The sequence below is a fragment of the Pithys albifrons genome, chromosome 7 (assembly GCF_047495875.1).
Source record: "Pithys albifrons albifrons isolate INPA30051 chromosome 7, PitAlb_v1, whole genome shotgun sequence".
NCBI classification, from domain to species: domain Eukaryota; kingdom Metazoa; phylum Chordata; class Aves; order Passeriformes; family Thamnophilidae; genus Pithys; species Pithys albifrons.
The window spans coordinates 9015331-9034286 of NC_092464.1; the positions used below are offsets into that span (position 1 = coordinate 9015331).

The 18956-nt window shown below is 40.6% G+C and overlaps 1 protein-coding gene across 4 annotated transcripts in view; it reads left to right on the forward strand.

The window, feature by feature from the left end:
- The window catches only part of RBM33 (RNA binding motif protein 33), a 103315-nt gene that overhangs the window by 77449 nt on the left and 6910 nt on the right, over positions 1-18956 (forward strand). For 2 of the 4 annotated variants that reach the window (XM_071560965.1, XM_071560967.1), the window contains exons 16-18: positions 8792-8995; positions 10427-10615; positions 18855-18943. In XM_071560965.1, the coding sequence (XP_071417066.1) occupies positions 8792-8995; positions 10427-10615; positions 18855-18943 (482 nt within the window). The remainder of the gene's footprint in view (positions 1-8791; positions 8996-10426; positions 10616-18854; positions 18944-18956) is intronic. The other 2 variants (XM_071560966.1, XM_071560968.1) reach the window with 2 other exon arrangements.

The window sequence follows — 18956 nt, forward strand, 5'->3', positions numbered from 1 at the left end:
AGACCTGAAGAGTGACTTTGGACAAGGGTATGGAGTGGTAGGACAAAGGGTAGTGGCTTCAAACTGAGGAAGGGTGGATTTATCTTAGATACTGTGAAGAAAGTTTTTCTTGTGGGAGTGATAAGGCACTGGAACAGTTTATCCAGAGAAGCTTTGGATGCCTTATCCCTGGAAATGTTCAAGGCCAGGCTGGACCAGGCTTTGAGCACCCTGGTGTAGTGGAAGGTTGTAGGGATGGGGTAACCCCTTGCAAGATGGATGCTGTGGGGCTGGCTGGGAATTCTAATTTATGCGAAAGCCCAGGAGAAGGATACCCAACTGTGCATGTCTAGGAGACCTATTGGCTGCGACACCACATGTCCATGCCCTCGTAACCACCCCTTCCCCAGGATTTATAAGCATTTGTTTAACTATTAATAAAACAATTCACTTCTATGTCTCCCATGGAGACCTGGGTGAGTGTGTCTCAGCTGTCACAGGTGTCCATGCCTGTGGCAGGGGGTTGGTATTATGGCTGTGAAAACGATGTAGTATTTTCACAGAAAAATTGCTTGTTTGAAAACACCTCTGCCCTCACAGATGTCCAGTGAGGATGGTCCTTGTAGAGACGAACTGTTTCATGGCTTGGGGATCAGGAGGTGACTGTGCTGGACTGTTTGGGGCATGTTTGGTTCCGGGGGGAAATGAAATAGAAGGGCACATGTGCACACACCTAGCAACTAGAGGGACTGAAGGTGACAACCAATCCAGGTGCAGATAATACTTTTTATGGGTTTCTAATAAAGTCCTCAAAAGGAGGAAGAGATAGCTACCTAAATTGAATTTAACTTAGCTGTGGATAGCTTGGATCTAAAGTACAATAAAGTATTGCCTTTTGTAGACTGCAGAACAGATTTCTTCTTTTCCTCAGGAGACTTTTAAATTCTGGGTTGAAGAAGAATGCTGCTTCCTCCTGAACACCCTGAAAGCACAGTGTTTGATGTTGCTCGTCACTCTTGTTAAATCTCAAAGGAGAGTTTTTCTGTCATCGTAAATGTTACAGTGCAAAATTCATTTTGAGATGGTGTTGGTGTTGCGGAGTCTCTTGTAGCTCAGTTTCCTGCTAAAGACACCACTAAAGTGCATTACAAAGAGAAAGAGCCAGTTTTCATGTGAAAATGCAAGCTCTTGGGAGGTAAGTTTGCAGATTTGTGCAATTTAATATTTTGATAAGTCACAAGCCCCCCTTTGTTAAAAGATGTTTCATGTTGGACCTCTTGGAATAGACCTTTAGTACAGAGGTTTGTCACTGAGTCAGGAGACTCTTGACACCATGTTTGGGGAGGGAGGTAATGGGGATTGTCTCTGTCAAGACTATAGCAGCGTCTTAGGGAAGCACACAAGAGGGATTTGACTTGCTGTTAGTTCTAAGCTTCAAGGAACATGAACCAGAAAGACCAGACATAAGAAAGGAGGCTGTAGTTGTACTGGTTTCTGATATCCAGTATTGGCAATCCATGCCATAGTTGGTGTCCAGTTGGGAAGTGCTCCTTCAGGAGCTTTGGGCCATCAGAAGTTTTGATTCACTGGTATTTACCACAGGAGCTTTTTTTCTTGGCGATTCTCTGTGTCCAGTCTTTGCTAAAATTCATTGTACAAAAAATAGACTGGCAATTGAAAAGTGAACCAGGAAACTTTACTTGAAACATTGTTTATCTTTGTTAGGCATTTTGCAAACAGCATGTGAAAATGAAGGTATGTCTGAGTGTATTACACATGTCCATTCCAGAACCTTGACTTTGCTGTAGCTTTGACACCTTTTTTTCCATAACGATCTGGTGATTGGTTGTTCAAAACGTGGAGTTGTGATTCAACACTGATAACTCTGTCACTCCTGGTAACACTTCATGCAGCGTGGGTATGACTGGCGTTCTCTTTGGCCAGTCCTTCTCCATGCCTTCGTTCTACTCTCAGGCAGATGAGGAGATACTTCAGTTAAGAATTGTATTAGTACATGGGATTAGACGGAATTACCTGCTTTTTTTACAAGACACTTTCTTCTTGCTGTTCTGGCTCTTCATACACCATTAGGCACAAAAGATACTCATCACATCATGGCTCTCTGAAGCAGCATGGCAGTGTCTTTCTATCACAGGAAGGGAACTGTTTCTTCATTTTATTTATTTATTGTTTAGTCTGTTTGTCTTGTTTGAATTAAGCTTGCCCCATGCACAAATTTTAGGCTGGGAAAAGTAACCCATAATTCACTGACCAGCACCAGAAGTGTCTTTTTTTTTTCTGATATGAACTGGGAATACTTTGATTATTTTATCACTTTGTAGTCTGGTATAGCTTATTTCTCTATGTACTTTGAGTCAAAACGAGACCATTAGTATGTTTTAAACCAGTTGTTAATGGTGAGTTGTCCACTGATAGTGTATTGTACCCTGGAAGGAGAGCGGTTTTCTTAAGTATTGCTATTCTTGAACTTGGAGGTGAGGGGAAAAAGAGACTTTTAAAGGCCCTAGAAGGCCTGTTAAAAAAAAAAGGTCTCCAGGTGTTTCTCATTGGCATTTGACAGATTGAAAACAGATCCTCAACTGTTCAGAAACAGTGCTTGGTCATGTCACTGGGTTGTGGGATATTTGGCAAGTGATTAGGCTTCCTATTCCCAGGTCCCCAGTCTGTCAACCAGCTGTATCAAAGTGGTGAAGCATTTGGATCACCAGTCAAAGAGAAATAGCTCATTATTAGGGATTTGCCTTTAATACACATTTCTGATAATTGCAGTGAGAAAATACTCGTATATATTAGACGAAAGTCAGTCTTGTCCAACATGGTTTTTGCTTTAGCATTTCTTTCTCTTGGTTGTATTTCAGCTGTCTGTGTAGTTGTCTTTTTTTTACTAGTCAGTCACAGTATCAGTAAAATACAAGTTTATATATGAAAACCTGTGTAGCTGATGAGTAGTCGTTTTGCTTGTCCTTTAAGTGAAGATGAATTTATAAAGATGCTAATTTCTAGAAATATTGACTTAAACTGGTAATAGATATGGGGTTTCTCCTTTCTTACAAGAAATCAATTACAGTACATTTTTGTACTAAGATTTCTCTGCAAGATTGAAGTCTTGGTTGTGCTACAGAGAATTTGATTTATAATGCATCTAAGAAAAGATGACAACATTTTGCTTCTCTGTTATTTTTACACAAATCAACCAGAGTTTATTCCCTTTAAGTGCCTTATCCAGCATGTGCATCCCTTTACTACTAGTGGATGATTTTGAATTAGCTTTACAAAGATTACATGGATAGACACAGCATTGTCGTCGTTAATAGAAACCTGTGCAGTGAGGTCTGTGGGCTGCAAGATCACTAACAGTGCCAGTGACAGTGAAGTATGGCCTTATCGAAAGGGGAATTCATAAGAGGCTGCCCTGGGACACTGCACCACTGTCCTTCTGTGTATCCTGACAATGTTATCTGTCCTCTCAGTACGGAGTATCAAATGTCTGTCACGAGTACAGAAATTAATTTAATGTCACCTGAAGACATGCAATTAATCTTTTAGAGGTTTTCATAATACCTTTACAGAAAGAGTTGCCAGTTTGGCGGATTTGGATTTTGGGGTTTAGCAGAAGATAAGGAAAATTAATTTTTCATCAGGGTTAATACAAGCTAGCAGGGCCACAAAGGCTGAGAAAAATGGTTTGGGAATTTGTCAAGTGTTGTCACTCTAGAATAATGCTGCTTAACGTCTGATAGGTGTAATCAAGAGTTGAGATTTCTATAGAGGGGGATTAATCAATTTGCTCACTACAGAATGCAAGTTGGTGATACCATTCCTTCATGGGGTTTAGGAATGAAAATAAGATTTGATCTGTCAAATTGCAAGCAGCTCTGACAGTATCAATGGGCATTTTTATCAGTGCATTTTAAAGTATTTGTTATAAATAAATTTGTCCTGCTAATGTTGGTGGCAAATAAACTTCATCATGAAACTGTCATAATGATTGTGATAGAGTGGAGAGCTTCAGCTTGCTAAATTTAAGCAATCCCTCATAAAATTCTGCTTATGGAATTGGTGATCTCATCTTGGACAGAATTCTGTCTGTTTCTCAAAACACAACACTGGCTATACATGGGTATGTATAGTCAGAGACTGCTGAAAGACATCCTTGATAGGTATCAGTTCTAAAATTCATGGCCACTGAATAGCATCATTTCTTCTTTTTATTAGTCCAATTTCAGGTCAAACTGTTCAGAATCTTCCACAGTAGAAGTTTGAAAAACGTTCACATGTAGATCAAATCCTCTGCCTCCATTTTTTGAGTTTTGTTTATTTACACACAGTATTTGAAAGAAACTTGTTGTTTTGGCACTGCCAGCGATCTTACCATATTTGAAGCTTGAAAGATACTTTTTCTATGTTCCCCTGAACAGAACTGCTGCAACTTAAAAAAAAAGGCATTTTCATTTCTCCAGAATTAACTGAATATTGGTAAATTTCATTCAGGAGAACTCCTTCCTGGCTAGATATGAGATAATCCTTCTGGATCCCTTCCAACTTGAGATATTCTGTGAAGGCAGATCTTTTGTAAAACTTGGAAGTTCAGAGCTGGAAGGTTGGAATTACAAATAATTTAGAATTTCAGGAGTGGGCAATAACAGAAAAACATTCTTCTTTTATTGATTTGCAGACAGAAAATGGAAATTCGCTTTTCTGCAGAGGACTCTACAGGAACTTTGAATTATAAATTTGGAGCTCGTATCAATCAGTCCCAGGTGTCTATGATGGGCTAAGGTGTTCTACATGGTTTCAGCATTTTAAGCATCAATTATATGAGACAGGCCATGATGATGAATCTCTGAAAAATTTAGTGTTGCCCTATACATTGCAAAAATAGTATATGGAAGAATTCAGATGAAATTGTATTTTGACATGAGAAGGCTTAAAATTTTAATACCTGATTCTGTTGCTACATATTTAAATGTGGGGAGGGCAGTGATGTAAGCTGATGAAAAACAGTACAGAAATTGTCTTTAGGAAAAGTTGATTTCAGATGAGCTTTAAGTGAAAGAGATGGTAGCAATTTAGATTCTGTGATTCAGATGTCACTTGGGGTAGGTGTAACAATACAGCCTCAGTGGACTTCACCTGCTTGCCTGTAGCTTTGATTTGTGTTTTTGTGCCAGCTTATTGTGTAGCTCATGAGTGAGCACCAGGAGTCAGCATGTGTAGAGTCATCGTTACAATCAATCGTCCTTTTCTCCAAAATGTTGATGTTCTCCTATGAGCATGTGACCTACCAGTAATGTTCTGAGGTTTTGTAGCGTGAAGTCCCGTTGTTGTCAGCTCTTTGTAGGTGTTTTGCTTGACTTGGTTATTTGTTGATCATAGAATCAGTTGGGTTGGAAGAGACCTCTGAGATCATCAAGTCCAACCTTTAATCCAACCCCAGTTTGTTTGCTAGATCATGGCACTCAGTGCCACGTCCAGTCTCACCTTAAAAACCTCCAGGGTCAGAGAATCCACCACCTCTCTGGGCAGGCCATTCCAATGCCTGACCACTCTCTCTGTAAAGAACTTCTTCCTGATATCCAACCTAAACCTCCCCTGGCAGAGTTTAAGCCCATGCCCTCTTGTCTTACTGTTGGTTGCCTGAGAGAAGAGACCAGCCCCCACCTGGCTGCAACATCCTTTCAGGGAGTTGTAGGGAGTGATAAGGTCTTCACTGAGCCTCCTCTTCTCCAAGCTAAACACCCCCAGCTCCATCAGCGTGTGCTCAAGTCCTTTCACCGGCCTTGTTACTCTTCTCTGATGTGTCTGAAGTAGCCACTAATTGTCTTGCACAGAAGATTGAAGGTGGTGGTGAGTCTGATTTGCCTCTGTGGTACTACAGAGGTGGCTTAGAAGTTTGTCCTTGCATTGTCACATCTTTAACCAGTGAAAAAAGCAATGCTGCTAAAATGAGTCTTCTGAGGCTGAGCCATTTTGCTCGTTAGGCACATGTCACCTGGCAGTCACATTTGGATTTTATTTTCATAAGGAAACCACCAGGTTTTGTCTCCTGTTGAAGCCAGGCTGCCTGTAACAGAAAACTGACTTGCAGGAAGCTCTGTTAGTCCTACAACACAAAGTCACTCTCCTAAGAAGCAGTGCTGCAGTTTCATCTCTGCTTCCCATCTTCTAGTCTGCTCAAAAACAGTAAATGTTCAGAGCAGTAGTATAAAAAAAAGGGTTGGTTCAGTTACCTTTCCTTCTTTGCACAGGAACAAGCAGACCTTGTTCTGTCCCCTTTCTTTATTGCTTTGTATAGGTTTTCTTACTTCTGAAATGCATTAATTCATTTGAAAGCTCCAAGATCTTTCTACTTTTTCAGGCTTTTGCAGGAGCATCAAGCCCAGAGGTGGCATTTGGGACCTCAGCAGGGAACAAACCCCATCAGGTTTTTCATCAGTGCAAATCAGTTGTGTGCTGATGTTTTTGACTCTGCTACAGTTCTGTGTTTAGTTTATGCAGTTTTATTTGGTGATAATTGAGCTTGGTAGTTAAATATTGGGTTGTTGTTGGCCATCCTAGACTTTTATGTGAAATGATTGTTTTCTTTTGAAGTTTCAATAATGAGCATGTTCAGTGTGTTTTGTACCTGAGGGCTTTACTCTCAGATGCTGTTCCGATGTGCTGGGATCAGGTTTTGGTTTGGAAAGAAACGGTTGCAAATATTTATAGTTTTCACAGCAGGCATTTAGCAGAGATTAGATTTTTAACTCCCAGTTATTGTGTTTAAATTCCTCCTAGAATTTTTTTTGTTCCTTCTAGTTTCATCATCCTCCAGCTGCTGTAGGGTTGAATAAAAGAAATTATCTGATCAAGGCATAGGGCTTATGGTGATGCTGATATTAGAACTAATACTAAAATGAGGAGGATTTAATGCTGGCTTCCTGGTAAGGTTTTGTGTCTGTGCTTGGGTTTTTCAGTTCAGCTCTTGCTTTTACATTTTTGAATAGTAATTGAAGAGAAATTCTGAAGGGAAAGGTTTGTAATTTCTCACTAGTTGCTGCTATCCAAGGTTTATATACAAACTGTTCTGTGAAGACATGGAGCCGTCCAGTTTAGCAGAGGTAAAAAACCTGTATTTGATTCGAGATGGGAAAGACATGCAGATTTCTATTCCTTTCTCCCTTTGGACACTATGGACAAAATCCAGGACAAGCTTTGGGATTCTCTGTATGACAGATTGTGCTATTGAAATGTAAACTGTGCAAGGGGGTATGAAGGTCATTTGTCTGGGATTTATGTAGTTGAGTTCTTGGGATGCTGTAGTCTGCATATACTTTATATTACAGACGCCTTGATTTAGGGGTGTGAATTGTGAACTAGTAAACTTGGAAACATGAGACTGTCTTACACACCACCTGTACCAGACTTTTTCCTATCAAATGATAGTGAAGGGACTTAACTAGTCTTCAGAAGGTGTTTCTTTTGCTTTCGTTTCATTCTGAAAGGTAAAGATTTGTATTCTCAATGAAGATAATCTTGCTTTTAGACCATAAACCTGTTCCTTCTGCACCCCTATATTTTATCTCCTTATCCACAAGAAATGTGGCAGTATGAAATCCTCTGGGTTTTGTCATGTGTTACAGATGTTAAAGCAGTTTTGGCTTGTGAGTGTTTAAGGAAGGGGGAAAAAACCCTCTGTGTAAATAAAGGTGCTTTCATAATATTTTATGTTTCCCCCCCTAGATATGTCTTATATTTGAGAGCTTTTGCAGGGTTACCAGGGGCTGATTAGGGACTTAAGAAAAGCCTTCACCCTGTAGATAAAATATTCGCTACTATTCGAGTTCTAAAGTTGGAGTCCAGTCGAGGTATAGATATGCTGTTGAAACCATGCAATAATATGATGCATTTCTTAGATGCAAAAGTACCTGATCTTTTGTCAGGGTCTGCAGTCTCTTGCTCCATGAAATGTTTTTAAGTGATTGACCTGATCTGGACAGCCAGACACAAATTCAAGAATCACCTATTTGTAGAAGAAACCAAACTATTTGGGTAGAGGCAATGGAAGGGAATAATTTCTCCTTTGGTGCTTTCAGTTTATGCTGTTACTGTGTTTGATTGCACCAAGAGGTGTAATGGAAAGAGCTACATTGGATGAGTGAAGCCCTGAGATGGTATTCCATTGTGTTTGTGATTATAAATATATATAAGAGCTTTATAAGACAAATAAAACCCTTGAGGAACTGTTTCAAGTCTGGACAGTGTTTGAAGAAGGAGGCTGCTTACAAAGCTGCTGATGTAGAAGTAGTCAGAATGAGTATGCACTTCAAAATAGAGGCCAATTTTTGACTGAAGAGAGGTTGGAGTTTTAAACATGAGCAGAGTATTTGCTGATTTTTCCAGCCTTCGCAGTTCTTTTCTCCTTCTTCTGCAATGTGTATGTCTCTATATTAAAAAAAAAGTAATTAAAATAACACACACCATAGATCACATGTAACCCTGGGAGGAAGAATGATTTGGAAAGAGAAGTGGAAACATCCTGCCACTTTGTAAATGAAAAGACATTACTGAATGTTGTAATTACAATAATAAAGGCTAAACAAAGTAAACTGTTCTTCAGATACCACAGATTTGTTTTAGGCTGAAGTGCAATTTCCAGGCTGAGCCCTTGCACGTGCCTGCCACGGCCATCGGTTTGCTTTAGCAGGCAAAGTGCTGGACGCTCTGAGCGAGCTCAGTGTAGCAGGAGGCTGCTCAGGGTGAGGGTGTGCAGTGCCTGGACATTGAGCTGCTGTTGTGTTGTTGATTTCAGCAGGGGGGAGAGGATGCTGGCTTTTTGCACCCAGAGGGCCAGACCCAGCGGCCTCAACAACCCCTGGAGCCGAAACAGCAGCCAGTGCGGAAGGTCACATTGACAAAGGGAATGCAGCAGCACCAACAGCAGCAGCAGGCACAGATCCATTCACCAGCTCCTCAAGGAGTCAAAAACATCCAGGGAATCCATCAACCTAAAAAGGTGATTTTGAAACGCATATTGCTGCTAGAAGTTTCACTGTGTAGCTGTGTTTCTCTATTAATAACTAGCATTCTGGTTGTCAGTTGCTAGTGCAGGACTGCGTGACCCAGAGTTGCATAATTGCATATAAAGCTCTGAATCTGGAGAGACTTGTCTGTACCCAGCACAGACTGGCAGTGCCTGCAGGTTTCTTCATCTGCTGACGTTCTGGCCAGCAGAGCACTCCCTGGGGAAGTGCTTGTGTCCTAAGATACCACTGTAGGAGATGGTATCCAGTGTACTTTCTGTCTTTAAAACCAAGAGTTTTTTTGAAGTTATGTTTAAGCTATTCTGGCCATTTCCTGCATATGTAGGGAGCACACAGAGATTGTTTCAGGATGTTCTTTGCTGGATCCCCAAAGCTGGTGTTGCGTGAAACTGTTGGTGTTCTTGTAACTTGATTTTTTGCACTGGTTGTGCACTGGGAGGAGGCAGGCAAGGGTCAGGGTGGCAGCACCATGTGCCTTTTCTGCATCTGCAAGCTGGCAAATGCCTTGAAAATAGCTGGTATTTTGGCTTTTAAGTCAGTTTGTGGTTTTGAACTGTTGTCAGTTGTCTTCCTGCTTCACGTAAGGAGAAAGTTCCTTGCTGGTGCAGAAGGAATGTGGAAGGTTGCTACTTACCCATGATAGGTTTTCCAAGTGGGAATGAAGAACCTGTGTTGAGTGTTGACTCAGTGTTAAGTGTTAACTCTGTGTAATGTTTGTTACTCTGTTTCATTGTTCTTTTTCCTCTCTCCAACTGTTCAATATTTAATTTGCAAGAATTAAATCAATACATTTCCTGCTCCAGAGTATGCTGTGGTGCCAGATTTCCTACAGGATTTGGGGGACAGGAACTTTGAAAAAAAGTTATTCTATTTAGCCATATACTAGTACTCCATTCTGAGAACAGACTAAGGGTTAGTAGCAGTAGAGATTGGAGATGCTTGAAGCAATTTGCTGATCCTGTGAGTACATTAAATTTACCTGTGGGCTGGGAAGAGAAAAAGGAGAGGGATCACTTGGTTGGGTTTTTATGTCCAGATGCAAAATATATGAGCTGAACACATGCTGCTAATGCGATCAGTGTTGAAAACTAGGTTGTATTTTTGTCTGAAATCTTCCACTGCTCTGTTAATCAATCTGTGCTAGAGCTGAGTCTGTAGGCTGATTGCAATATATATAACTCAGTATATAACTTGCTGTTCTTCTAAAAGAGTTTTGTATAAGCAGTGGATGAATGTTAATAAGGGGCCTTTCAAATCAGCAAGTAGCAACATGCTGTTTAAAATCAACACGTACTTTAATCAAGTCTTTAAGTGAATTGCCAACTTTTGTATCCTCTGTCAAAAGCAGTAAGCAGAATCACTAGGTAAGTAAATCAAAATACTGTTACTTTTGTTGTTGGCAGGTCATTATGCACGGCAGAGGCAGAGGAGTAGCAGGCCAGATGGGCCGAGGACGCTTGATGCCAAATAAACAGAACCTGCGAGTGGTGGAGTGCAAACCTCAGCCCTGTGTTGTGTCAGTTGAAGGGCTTTCTTCATCAACTACTGATGTCCAACTGAAAAACCTGCTGATGTCAGTGGGACCCATTCAGGTAGGTCAACCTCGGCTTATCATTTTTGTGCCAAAAGGCTTTCATTCCGGAAAGCTCAATTAATTCCCTGACACTAAATACAATGCGTGTTTATTGGTAATTTATGTTTGAAGGCACCCCCACCCACACACGCTACACCTGGTAGCAAAGACAGGCACGTGATGATATTGCGGCAGGGGAGGATTTTGCTAACCATCACATTCCTGCTGCAAAATTCTCCTTCATTTTGGAGCTCCTGTGCTGTTATTTTCTTAAACAATACAAGCCTATCTGTTCTGTGAGGTTATTAAAGCCAGATGATCATATCAAAGCAAACACATTTTTGGTTGCTGTCCTTGTTTTTATTGTTGACTTGCACCCACTCTCTGTTTTGACATTTACCTTTTCGTGTCATTGCATTCCTGGGGTACAAAGCACTTAATGACCACTACCCAGTGGACATTTTGTACTGTGTAGCACCATCTGCTTTTTCAGATGAAAACACAGCCTTCTTTGGAGAATTTTATTGATCCTTCATTATTTTAGAAGGTTCTCTTTAGTAGGGGCCTGTGAGCAAGGTTATGACACGCACACACTGGTGTATCTGCTGTGCAGCTTCTGTTCGTAAACTGCCTCCTGGAACTGATGTGTCAGTTAAATGACTTTAGGAAAGCAGGAGGTTTTCAAAGCAGTGAAGGGCTTAGGAGGCCCTGTCCGATTTATTGTTGCTACATTTGAAAATATCAGTCAATGAATAATGAAACATACAGATGAGGAGAATTTTTTTTCCTTGATTTTTTTTTCCCCTGGTTTTGAGTGCTCCTTCTGACAAGATCAACATTTTTCAGACAAATGGAATGCATGAATTGGAGCTGTTCTGTGAGACTTCTGTATTAGTGGGATCATCTCTCTGTTGCAAAATACACTGCACTCCTAAAGATGAACACTGACTTCTTCCCAGTTTAGTAAACAGAATAATGCTGAATTATTTACATCGTCAATTCAGAGAGGTTTAATTTGTTTGGGAAAGCAGAACTACTCTCACAAAATACTTTGTGCCTTCGTGTTCTGAAGTACTCTAGGAAATTACTCATACAGTTCCAATGCACATTTATTCAGTGTTTACTTGCTAAATCTTGCATGAGAATATTAGAAGGAGATTAATAGAAACACTGCAAGGAAATATTCGCAGTTGAGAGATGTTATTATTGTGCTAAAAAATTTATTCAGTACTTGCTGTTTCATAGCAGACTCCAAACTCTGGTCTCTCAATTCAATGTCACCAATCAACTTAGAAAGGTGTACTTATAGGAGAGAAAACTATACCTGACTTTCTAGTGGGATTTGATATATAGCTGTGCTCTGCAGAACTTGCATTCTTGCACCAGCATCACCTGTACATTTGGAGATTATGCTTTCTAAATCATCATCTACTTTCACCTTACTGGAGATCTGGAAGTAGTACTTGAAAGACATGTTTGAATTTAGCTGACAATGCAGAATGCTTTTGTGCTAATTCTGCACTTAAATTTCAAGTTTGACTTGTAGAAAGCGAGAAATTTCCTGGCTTGTTTGAGACTGAGTGATGTTTCACAAGTGTGGATGGTGAGATATGCAGGGGAGAAGTGATCCTTTAATAGAAAGAGAAAGAGGTTGGTTCTACCATACGCAATATTTAGCTTTTTGGTTTGTTTTTTATGATACCATGAGAAGTGGCACCACAGAAGTGTTAATTCACCAAATGAGAAAGAGGCAGCAGCAACTTTAAGTGACTTGGAGGACAAGAACAGAAAACAGAATGTTTGAAAACCTGTGTTGTTGCAGTTCACAGCGATCATTTTATATAAATGGTGCTAAATTTTCAAAGAGGTCAATATCCTGAAATACGAGTGGATTTTCTCATGGCTGTAAATTAGTATTTTAACTAGTGTGTGTGCTCTGTGCTGAACAAAATCCCCTGCCCTGGGAATGGTCAAGAGGCTCTGATAGCAAAGGGATACTCTACTTGGTTATTTCCTCATTCTTTCTTTAAAATCTGTTTTACATAAATGACTTTGCAATGAGGAGTGCTGGAGTGAGCTGCTGGAGAGCCCAGTAGTGAATGGAAGGGCAGGTTGTGTCCACGACCAGAGCAAAGAGATCTTGGGTAGTGCAGAGCTCTGATCTTCTAAGATGAAGTGTTGCAGCTTGATGAACTGAAATAGGTGACATTTGGGGAGATGGCTGTTGTGAGGAAACAGCAAGGTGAGAAATCCTAGCTGCTTTTTTAGAAATTAGACAAGGCACCCAGGTTTTTAGCTCATGTTCTGATGAAGCTGAAGAAATAGTTAAGAGGAGAGGAGGATGAGTCAGTTGTATCTGACTCAGTCTTCAAGGTGTAGGATATCCTGTCTTTAGCTGTTGATTATATTTTTCATTTTACTTCTCTTTGGGGGAAATGTGTGTGTCAAACTCAGGCTTATTTTTTGCAGTTGAAAGGAAATTTAAATCTGAAGCAAAACCTAAGGAGTTATCTTCATGCCTCAGTAGTGTCTTGAAATGACATGTGTCAACTATCCAACACCCAAATCCCTGGTTAAAGATAAAGATTCACAAACTGTAGGACATGCACCTCTAATGTTAAGCAAACATCTTGCTTGAAAGCAACATCCAAACACAGCTCAGAAGTCTGAATATCCTGTGTATTAATTTCTGCTGCAGTGAAGATGTGACTGTGGGAATGTCCGCACCAAGGCATAATTCCCAGAGAAGGGGAAGAGATACTTCCCAAGGATCTCTCTGCCCTTTGACAAGAAGAAAAGATCTTGAGCACTGATCGCACCTGGGAGAGGATCTCTCCTACACCTTCACCTTCCAGGCTGGGGCATCTGATCAGCTCCCGTTTCCAAACCCCTGATTTTGTTACAGTGTGACAATCCTGTGTGTGTTTTCTCAGAGAGTGAATCTTTGCTGGCATAGCTGAAAGCTTTAACTTATTTGTGGAAAAATATCATTTATGAAAGAAATGAATGGGAAAGAAGAGTTTAATTTGCTTTTGTGTGTACAAAAGTATTGCGGTTTTGTTTTTAGCTTTTTCATACCCATATAATTTTCTAGGTGCATGTACCTTGCACAAACCTTGGGAGGAAAGGAAGTTAGAAATTTCCCTCAGTTTATAATGTTCAGTGCTACAAACTTTGCCATCAGCTTGCATTGAGGTGGTGGTTCTTTGAGTCAGAGTTTGGGAATAGCTGGTCAGGCAGAAGGGAAGATGGAGGAAACTTAAGGTTCCAGTTGAAAATTTAGGATTTTTCTCTTCCATACTTTGGAAATGGAGAAAATTATCTTTTCCTGTGTATAACCTTTGAAATACCCTCTGTTGCCTAATCACTGAAGGCTCTTTGTCATTGCTGCTTCACTACAACTGCTCTGACTTTAACATAGGAGAAAAAATTACCATTAAGATTCTCAACACACTGAATAGAAGCAAATCTTTGGTGCTCCAGGAATGTCCCCTTCATCATAGCTGGATTTTACAACTCAGGCATGATGAAATTAGCAGGAAAAGTGGTTCCTTGCGGCATACAGTTTACAGCCAGGCTCTTTTTGGAGAGAGTAAGCTTTCAGAAACAAATAATGAACCTGCAGTAAAATCTGAGTGTTGAATCTAAAATAATTGCATGTCATAAATAAAATTATGTATTCCAAAGTGGTGTAAAATACAGAAGATTTCTGAGCACATTACCAAAACAGAGTCTCCTGAGGACTGTACTGGAGCAGTGGCATTCAGTACACATCCATCCAGAACCACTTGATAAAGCAGATTACTAATAAGTTGCAAAGGTCATGAAAAACAGTGCTTTTTTTTTGTGTGTGTGTTCCTTAATCCGGGTTTAATGTTTATACTGACTAAAGAAGATGGTGTTCAACTAGTTACTGCCACCTTCAGATGAATTGGGGGTTTTTTTAGGATGGTAGCAGGTAGAGTGAACCATTTGCTAGATGTCCAAATAATTGAGGGATCATTCTGTGGAGGTGTTTCATCATTATCTTTAATCATGTTTTCTTATATCAAATGGTTGCAAATGCAAAACTTATATGCAAAATCTCAGTATTGCTTTGTGAATATTTAAGATCATAAATTGTAAAGCTAAAAAAAAGAGAAAAAGGAAAAAACTCTGATATACCATTACATAATCAGAGGTGATGAGAATGTTGGGATCGTTGATGTGTTTTGAGTAGTTTACAAATACCAGTTTTCCTCTGCTTAGTCATTTCTTGTCTCAGAAAAAGGCAATGTCGATGTGATTTGCTTTGCTTTGCTTTCTTAGGGTGACAGTGCTACCTAGTGCTCAGTTGGGGTAAAGGCAGCTCTGCACTGACCGCATTCCAAATTGCTGAATTTGTTTTCAGTTTGAAGAGGTACTGGTGGAAATGACCAGCACATGCCCAGAACATGAGTGCTCCTGAAGATCAGCAGGGAGATTCTCCATGAGACACAGCACACAAGGTGTACAGGCTGATGTGGTGACCAGTGTGGTCTTTCTACCTATAAAAACATTTTCAGCTGTTGCAGAAGCTGTGGGAAAAGACATGGGCAGTCCTGCTCCATCCTTGGGGCTGGGGGAACAGAAGAGCAGCTCCATCATGAGCCTGTCCTGTCCAGCCTTGATGTAGAGCAGTATGGGAGCTACAGATGCTCTCCTCACCTCCTCTTGCATGCAGAGATGGAAAGCTGAACACTTTTAAGGGCACATAGGAGGAAGTCAAAAGTTGTAGAAAAGCAGAAAGGAGGGACAGAAGATGATGGAGATCAGTTGCAACAGCTGAGGATGAAATAAATCCCTTCTGTCCCAGCCTCTGTGCCTGCTGGTAGTGGTTGGGAAGTGCTGTTGCCAGGAGAGATGCTTCAGGTGTCAGGAAACTGCAAGGATGATAAAAATGTGTCTGCATCTATTGATGGGAGGGAAGAATAAACAGAATCTGATCTTTCTGTTTAGAAGGTGCCTGCTGTGCTGCTGTTCAACTTGTTGCAGAGCAGCTTGGATCACACACTGAAGGACATGACGTTGGTTAGAAAAGTTTACACTCTCCTTTTGCATAGACCTGGTTTTTAGTAGCTCCATATGGACTGCAATCCTAATATCAAAGTTGCTGGTGGACTGAATGTGTGGTCTGTTGGGCAATCCTTTTACTTCAATGAAAGAAATGAATTAAAGAGGGAACTTTTCATTTCCCATATGTCTCCTTTAATTGAAAGGAGTGCTTGTTCCAGTCTCAGTCCTACCTACTTGGTTTCCATCTCCCAGTGCTCTGTTATCTCCTTCTAACTTATTCCTCTCTGTGTAACATCTGAGAGTTTTGGTGTCTAAGATGTTTGCTTTTTGCAAGCAATCTCTTGCTTTGTACTCATGGATGTCCTGCTGTTTGTCTCAAGGCTCTTGGTTTTGCTGTGAAGCTTTATTAGAGATAAATGTGCCAAAATCATACCAGCTATTTCAATATTGTACAAGTGTGGATTTAAGTACAGAGTGTGTGAAAAGTTGAAATGTGATGGCAGTGTAAATCTGTGGGCCTAAGGAAATCTCTGCCAGGGGAATGGTCCTTTTATATTTATGCTTTAGTCACTGGTAATAGTTCAGTTGCAGAAAAAGCGAAAGTTGCTGATTATTTTTTAAGTTGTTGAATTAAGTAGTATGTTTCAAAACAGTTTGCAGGCAAACTCTCAGTCAAGGATATGAGTGGTTATGAAATACTAGTTTTGTTTCATTTTCCATTTAACAATGGCAGTTCTTAAGGAAGCAGAAAAAGCGGGCAGTCACGATCAGTATGAACTCAGTGCTGCCTAAGTCCTTTCTTTAGAAAATACTCTTCTTCATCCCAAACTAGTTTTTTATTTTTAATGCTGGGAACATGTCAGAATGTTATCTCTCTTCTCCAGAGTCAGATGGGAACATGCTCAGCATACCTCTGATCTCAGGTTGCTATCAGGAAGTGCTGCACAGTAGATCAGTACATCCAAATCTGTAAAGTAACCAGTCACTTGAAATCCCTTGGAAGTTATTGTATGTATTGTCAGTCCTTTACACTTGAGTGGATCCAGAAAGGGGTTTTCATCCTCTGGTGAATGTCTGACTAGGTCAACTTAAAGAGAAGATGTGAATGAAGTTGTTTTCTCAGAACTGTGACATTTGGGAGGAGTGTGATATTTCAGTTTAGGAATTCATGATAGAGGTTGATTCTAGTGGAACATAGTGTGGCAATACGGAAGACTCCTGTGGAAGAAAAGTGAGTGTCTTCCCATTAAAGGAGAAGTCAAGTGATGCTGAGTAGAACCAGAGGCTGTGCTGCCTGCCCCGTGGCTCCCTGCCCTGCCCCATTGCTGCCCTGCCTGCCCCATTGCTGCCCTGCCTGCCCCATGGCTCCCTGCCTGCCCCACTGGCTTTTCAAAATCTGTAGGTCGGGGAATAATACTCAGCTCAGATCAAATTCATTCAGGTATCATATTTTGGGATAGATAGACTAATTTTTTTATCATTGCAATGAAGATTAATGGTTACTGTCGTATTTTATTTTCCTTAAAAATGAGAGAGAAGCTGTCATTAGTCCTGTCTGGTGCTCCTGGCTGCTTTGTGATGTGGCCTCAGGTCTAAGACCAACACACTGAACTACATTTTAAGAAATGTATATTGGATTTGTGTGGCCAGCTTTTGGTAGTCGAGGGGCTACAGGGATGGTTTCTGTGAGAAGCTGCAGGCACTTCCCCCATGTCCAACACAGCCAATGCCAGATGGCTCCAGGACGGACCCACTGCTGGCCAGGGCCAAACCCATCAGTGATGGTGGTAGCAACTTTGGGATAACATATTTTAAAAGCAGGAAAGAGGTTATTGAATGTTATCACCAAAAAATAACCAGCTGTCAGATTATTCAGAAAGTTGAAAAAATTTAAGTATGTTAAACTAGCAAAGTAACATGATTAAGATTTGCAAAATTAATTAATTTTGGATGTGTTTTCCTAGGATGTGTGTTTGGAATCAACAAAAATAGGATTTGGTGTAGTAAGTCTTTGAGATAACGCCTTGACTATTTTGAGCTAATAAAATACCATAGGGTACACACAAAAGTTGTTTCCTTCTGACTACAGCTGTTAACATCATCTAAATGCAGGATCAGCTCTAAACTGCAAATCCCCTCAAATTCAAAGGGACAGAAATATCCCAGTAGAATGAGTATGCTGGTATTTTACTTGAGGTTTCTGCTGAAGCTGAACTGAGATCGGTATCCCCAGCTGATGGCCCATCTGCTCAGGACAGGAAAGCAGCAGCTCAGGACCTACACACTGTGGCAAAATAGTACCTACTGTTCTGTGCCTGACAGTCAGTGTACCTACTTAATGTGTAAAGCTTCATCCTCTCGAATTTCTCACATGTCTTTCTGAAAATTATTCTATTATTACTAAAGTGCTAACTCGAGGCATCAACTTTAATCTTAAGTGTAATAACTTCTTATTACCAGGGCCACAGGACTGCTCTCTGGGATAACCTTGGCCTGGACTTCCTGCTGCAGCAGGGAACAAGGACATGAGTTCTCCCAAGCCCCGGCTGTGGCATGCTGTAGTTCTGGAGACCCCAGGGGTGTTTGTCATAGTTAGAGCATTGTGAAATGCTGCTCATGTGGCATGGGAAGCACTTACCAGATGGACTTGCCTGTATAGATGTGTGTTGCATGATTTCTCATTACTCGGAGGACTTGGAAGTGGTAACCTAATCCATTTCACTGGGGTTTTGTGATGGTGTCTGACAAAAGCTGGCCACTTGTTTTATTAAAACAATGTAAAGATATGCAATTGAGAGACCAAAACTCACCACTTCTTCCTGTTTCTGCCCTGTTTAACCCATGGAAAGCCTTGATCCTTTAGTGTACATCAGGTAAATGACTCCAGGTGCTTGTGTGGGAAGTTGAACTCTGACCAGCTGAACGCTTCTTGCTTGGAGGAAATTTGGCTCTGTGGTTTGGTTCATCTGTGTGGTTTGAGTTGAAGAGCTGTCACCTTTGCATAATGAGTGATAGTCTGGGTTTTTCAGTTGGTACAGTTCTTATGCACCAGCTCAAACACCTTCACCTGGGATCCTGACTTAAAAATCTCTTTGCATTCCAGTGGCACCAGTAAGAGAAGAGAAATGGGTTTCTGAAAGAAGAAATATGGCAAATTTTCAGTTGGTTTGATGCAAAATAAGGGTTATTTTAAAGTGGATCTTTTTGGCTTTTTGTCTCTGCAGAGTTTACAGATGCTTCCTCAGCAACGGAAAGCCATAGCAAAATTTAAGGAGCCAGCACATGCTTTAGCATTTCAACAGAAATTCCACAGGTAAATAATTAAG